Source organism: Zingiber officinale, chromosome 1B (assembly GCF_018446385.1).
Source record: "Zingiber officinale cultivar Zhangliang chromosome 1B, Zo_v1.1, whole genome shotgun sequence".
NCBI lineage: Eukaryota > Viridiplantae > Streptophyta > Magnoliopsida > Zingiberales > Zingiberaceae > Zingiber > Zingiber officinale.
In genome coordinates, this window is record NC_055986.1 from 128,140,480 (window position 1) to 128,145,774 (window position 5,295).

At 35.4% G+C, this 5,295-nt stretch overlaps 1 protein-coding gene across 2 annotated transcripts; it reads right to left on the reverse strand.

The window, feature by feature from the left end:
• Positions 1-714: 714 nt before the first annotated feature.
• Positions 715-5,085, reverse strand: LOC121978450 (transcription initiation factor TFIID subunit 7-like). Of its 2 annotated transcripts, none has more exons than XM_042530800.1 (5): positions 4,544-5,085; positions 1,790-1,923; positions 1,589-1,708; positions 1,446-1,509; positions 715-1,064 (listed from the first exon to the last, which is right to left on the reverse strand). In XM_042530800.1, the coding sequence occupies exons 1-5, from the start codon at positions 4,656-4,658 to the stop codon at positions 931-933; spliced, it is 567 nt and encodes a 188-aa protein (XP_042386734.1). In that variant the 5' UTR covers positions 4,659-5,085; the 3' UTR covers positions 715-930. The 2 variants fall into 2 exon arrangements, with proteins under 2 accessions (XP_042386734.1, XP_042386729.1); XM_042530795.1 differs by having other exon boundaries at positions 715-1,070.
• Between the last annotated feature and the right edge of the window lie 210 nt (positions 5,086-5,295).

The following is a 5,295-nucleotide window of genomic DNA, read 5'->3' on the forward strand; positions in this document are numbered from 1 at the left end:
TTTTATTTTTAATTTTTCTTTTAACTAAACACTATAATCCAATTAGTAAATCTAAACCTTAGAAATAAAATTTAAAAAAAAATTAACTTAAATATTATAACCCAATTGAGAAGCTTGAATCTAAAAATAAAATCTTTAAAAAATATTTTAATTAATTTTTAAATTTAAAATTTTAAAAAAAGAAATAAAAGAAACCAAGATGATATTTTTTCATATTTTAAATTAAAAAAATCAACATTTCCTTATATAAATCCTTAATACATTAATATATCTCCTAAATTCATATATATATATATATATATATATATATATATATATATATATATATATAAAAGAATAGCATAGAAACAAAGAACCATGTTCCTTACACTTCGATGCTATTCAGATTAGATGAAGCATATGACACTAAACTCCAATCTTTTCACCATTAACAATAAGAACTCGCCATCGTGCAGATCTTTATGAGTAAGCTTAATTAGCTATATCAACAGGCACACCTCTAATTCATTATTTGAATGTTTGTAGCTCTCTAGGTAGACCACCTTGGGCTTTCTGCTTCTTGATCTGAACTTGGTAATCGCTATCAGATTGTTTCCAAATTTTTCTGTTCTTAGCTGGCTCAAAGGGCTTGTGCTTACCAGTAAATTAATGAAATGGCACTATGTTACAACGAAATAAAAGCAGCAAAACGATGTTGGAACCTGCAGTCTTCCAGATGAGAAAAGCAAATGAGCAGCGAGTCTATCTCTGACTGTATGATAAAGTATCAAAACATAATACATTGATGTAACAGTATCCGCCTTTATAGAGATATTTTACTGACCAAGTTGAAATACGAACAACATAGATAAAAAGGACTTGAAAATTCCAAACAAGACGATTTAACCCTCGGAGTTGAAAGCGTGATGTGATTGATTGATAACTTTCTTGTTACATTGAATCATCAGAATCACTTCTTTCAGGCTCACCTCCAGCACTCTTTGTAGGTACATCTGGCTTTGCAGAAGGCAGTGGAGCATTTTTCTTGCGCTGGCCGCCTGCCTCAGGCGCAACTGTTTCAACATGTAATCCTACCGAACAGTCAAGGTATGAAAGAAGAAACTAAGCAAATATATTTCTAGCTATTTGGATTGAAATTTTTGCATAAAACGTTTCACACAGATAAGAAAATTTTGTAAAGACAGTTTCAAATAGATGAACAATGTAGAGATTAATGTGAATCGAAGGAGCACAATTTCCTAAGAAGCCAGACATTGAAATAAAAGAATTATGTAAACTATGATTAAGATAATTTTATTTTTTTTTACCCAGGATGATTAAGATCATTTAAGCAGCTAGAAACGATGGATGAGATTCAACACAGGATCACCGGCCACCTAAATGCTACCTTTATAGCCAAAATACATGTTGCAATACTTGCAGAAATAGGAAGTTAACAAGGATATTTTCCACAGTTCCACCAGACATTATGTTCAGCAGATCTTTCTCAACTCGTGCCACAACTTCCGGCTGCACATTCAAGAAGGTTGAAATGAAAATCAGAAAGCATTTCAAAGAATGATAATCAGTCTAGAGTTGAGACAACTACATTTAAATCAGGCTCCCTGCGGAACCGCCGTCTACGAGCATCCCTCATGGGGGGAGTAAGGCCATGCTTGTACTCCACACCCTCAACAGATGTATCTCCTTCTTCTTTCACCATGATGATCTATTTATAACATGCTAAATTGTGGTTTAAATGGTCAAAGATGATAACAATGCGTCAAAAAAATTGACTTCTACTTGTTACCTGACCAACATCGGCAGTTTTGATTAATACATTATCATCGTAAGTTTTGTAAGATTCCACTATGCAAGGGAGATCCAAAAGTGATGCAGGAAAAGTTTCATTACCGATCATAAATGTACCACTTCGTCCATCCTCTGGATACAAAACAATGCAAGTATATTCAAAAGAAAGGACACATGATAAAGATGAAATGATGTGTCAGTTGCTCACAAGAAAATGAAGCTCAGAACAAGCCAAAACTAGAGCAGCTTGGTTCAAGTGAGCCAGCACTTCAACACGATGAGCACATTAATACTAGTGTCATAACATTGATAAATGAAACAGATAAAGTACAGTAAACAGTATCCACCAGTACTGTCCAGTAGGAGAGCAAACTATTTTTAAGGTCTTTTTTTAGTAATTTACCTAAGTAAATAGTGGTTGCAAAGAGCTGCTTGAAGCCTGTATTATCATACAACGAGATAGTGCCTTTAGTTCAGCAGTTTTAGTAAATAGATGGGGGAGTAAATATCAATGGTTATCTAACAACGTTGAAAGACATCTTGTGCAATATACTAGGTATCATGGTTCAGCAAATTGAATCATCTCCTTTATGTCGCTCATCCTCTTTTCCCTTTTGTGACCCTCTAGTCTTCCCCCTCTCTCTCTCTAGCAGCATCTATCAAGTATCAACTACATCCAACCACTAACTACACAAGCCCCTTTCTTTTAGCCCATCTCATGTTCAGTTGTTGCAAGGTTGCAGAGTGCAGGTCCTTCTGACCTTGCCGTGGTCAAGTTGGTTTATGAAGTGTGCAGAAGAGCTTGGACAGACCTTGTTACTTCTAATGTGGACAACTCACATCTAGCGGTTGAGCAGTGATGGCATCTACCACAAATAAAAAATGTTGGAAAGCATCATAGTAGAGCAAAATCTTTCTTTACCAAAAATGAGAAGAGCAAAATCTACAGGCAATGGAAGTCAATTTGTGGGAGACCAAAACTTCATCCACTTTAGCTCCCCAAGAACTTTCATCAGGCACAAGGGGGGCATGATTTACCTAAATTTGATACTTCACACTTCATCTGACTTCTCAAATTTGGGAGGGGCACCTGAAACCAGTGTTTTCAAAATGGGACAGGGCGGTTCACATTCAAGAAGAGAAGGTCAACTAAGTCCAGCTTGGTACATGTCTGAGAACTGAAAAAATGGCACAACACTGGAAAATTAAGGAAAAAAAACAAGACCAATGGCTAAACTAAAATTAGCAATACTGCTAGATCGGCACAATGATTGGGCTTGGAACAACTACAGTTGACATAGAGATCCCTACCTCAAGATCCAATACCATTTGTTGATTCATATATTATACTAGATCAAATTTGATATAAGGTCCCTAAGGCAAGATATAAGGCCTCTAAGACGAGATATAAGCATCAAATTGGATTATTGGATTTTTTTTTTAATAATTTATTCAAACTTCCATTTGTATTATGCGGGTATTGCATGTTGTAAAATTGAATTATTTAATATACACATAATATGATGATTTTAAATAACAAAATTATGGCAATTTGAATATTTTTTTTCTTATCAGAAATTTTCCTAGTCAACCTGCTCAATCAATTGAACAGTTGAACCAATGACCTTTCTAGTTGAGTTTGGATCTTTTTTTAAGAATGTTGCTTGAACCTCCAAGATACTTAAAACTTAAAAAGCAGGTTCCATACACCTAACCCAGATAAATACATCTGTCCAAAACTATTGACCATGTTCAAATAATATAATTGCCTGGGTATTTGATGGACTTTGTCACTTCAGCATGAGGCTTGAGCAATGATTGTATTAGAAGTAATCAAGCTATGCATGCAGCTATAGCTTCATTATGAGAGATCTGGCAAAGCAATGAAGTGCCAAGTTGCATATATACGTAATCATGATACGCATTAGAGCATAATAGAGAAAGTGTATTGCTTCTCCCTAAGCAAATATGTTTATCTGCACATGGCAATCGGGTGTTTGTTGTCATCCCTAAGCAAATATGTTTATCATGTCAAACACACATAGGAAAGACATTGTGGCTATTGGTGGTTTGAATGGTTCAAAAGTGCATAAAGTTTAGGTCTATGATCACCTTGTTTTAATTCTAATTTTGCAACTTAGCACCAAGGGAGATAATCTAGGATCACATGTGGGTAGCCATTTTTTAGTTTAGTTGATAGTTTATTAGGTAGTTTTTAGCTGCCGAATAAAGCTTATGTAAACCATATTGAACAATCAAATGATGTCTTGGGCTCTCTATAGTGGTCTTTGACCAAAAAAAAGATATTCTTAATCCTTGCCTAAATCATAATAAGAAGCAATTGCTAGAAAATCGATTTCACAAAAAAAACTTGTGAGTTGCTGCGACCTATAATTGATCATGCTTCTTGATATGGAGAGACAGGAAGAGAAAAATGAATTATTAGTCAGATAGAAACTTATTCTTACCTGCTATAGAATCAATTTTGATCATTGAAAGTCTACGACACAACACACGTCTACTTACAAATACTAAAAGCATTTATACCCAAAGTATTCACTCGATAAAAGATTTCAAATAGACGCCATCTATTAGATTACGTAGCCTAGAGGATCAAAAACTGGAACCGAAATTTCAAGATTTAACGAAGAAAATTTAAAGAATTTATGTTATCAACGGTCATTCGAGGTGCACAAAATTATCTTTCAGAATTTCAATCAAGAAATCACTAAGTGACCCGTTGAAGAATTACCTGAAAATGAGATATCCAATGCTCCATCAGCAGAAGAAGAGCCATTCTCATTCAGAAGGCGTTCAATTCGTTCTGCGACTGAAGGAGGAACGCGGAGTATAAATTGTTCTTCCATTTGGAAGATCCAATTCGACCGACACTCCCAGTCTTTATAGAAACTCGCGGTAGCCGAACAACCCTAGTTCACAGCAAACAGTATGGCTGGCCTGCGCAAGGTGGGCGAGGGGAGGAATAATAACCAATTTGGATGGATGAAGGAGAGGAAAAGAATAGAAACGGATAGCCGAAGACGGTCGTCGGCGGGCGACAACGTGAACTGACGAGAGAGGGAAGGATGCGAAAACGAGGAAGGGAACAACGGAAAGGCGATGGAATCGTATCTTTGGAGAGAAAATGAAAGGAGGCAAAGACGAAGGTCTGGTGGTGGATTCAAAAAGAGGGGAAGTGGCTGAGGTGAAACGAGGGAGGATGGTCCATGTCCGGCGAGTTCTAGGTTTTATCTGTCTGATTTTTGGGAAGGTTACATTTTGCCCCCAAGAACTTTCTTTCTCAACTACGTTAGTTAATGTTAAGAATTATAGGGCAAAAATAAAAAAGTATTTTCATTATCATCAAAATGACACCTCATCAGTTAAAAAACTGAAAAAAAGACATCTAATTTTATTTTCCCATTCTAAAAATATTCTTTTTATTTATCAACTACTATTATAATAATTTTAACTAATATTAATTAAAACTTTCAAATTAATAGA

Coding starts and splice junctions, on each gene's coding strand:
- LOC121978450 (XM_042530795.1), bottom strand. CDS start 4,658: ATGGAAGAACAATTTATACTCCGCGTTCCTCCTTCAGTCGCAGAACGA. Junction 1,924..4,543: donor ATTGGATATCTCATTTTCAG/GTAATTCTTCAA, acceptor TTTTGTATCCAG/AGGATGGACGAAGTGGTACA. Junction 1,709..1,789: donor AAACTGCCGATGTTGGTCAG/GTAACAAGTAGA, acceptor TGTTATAAATAG/ATCATCATGGTGAAAGAAGA.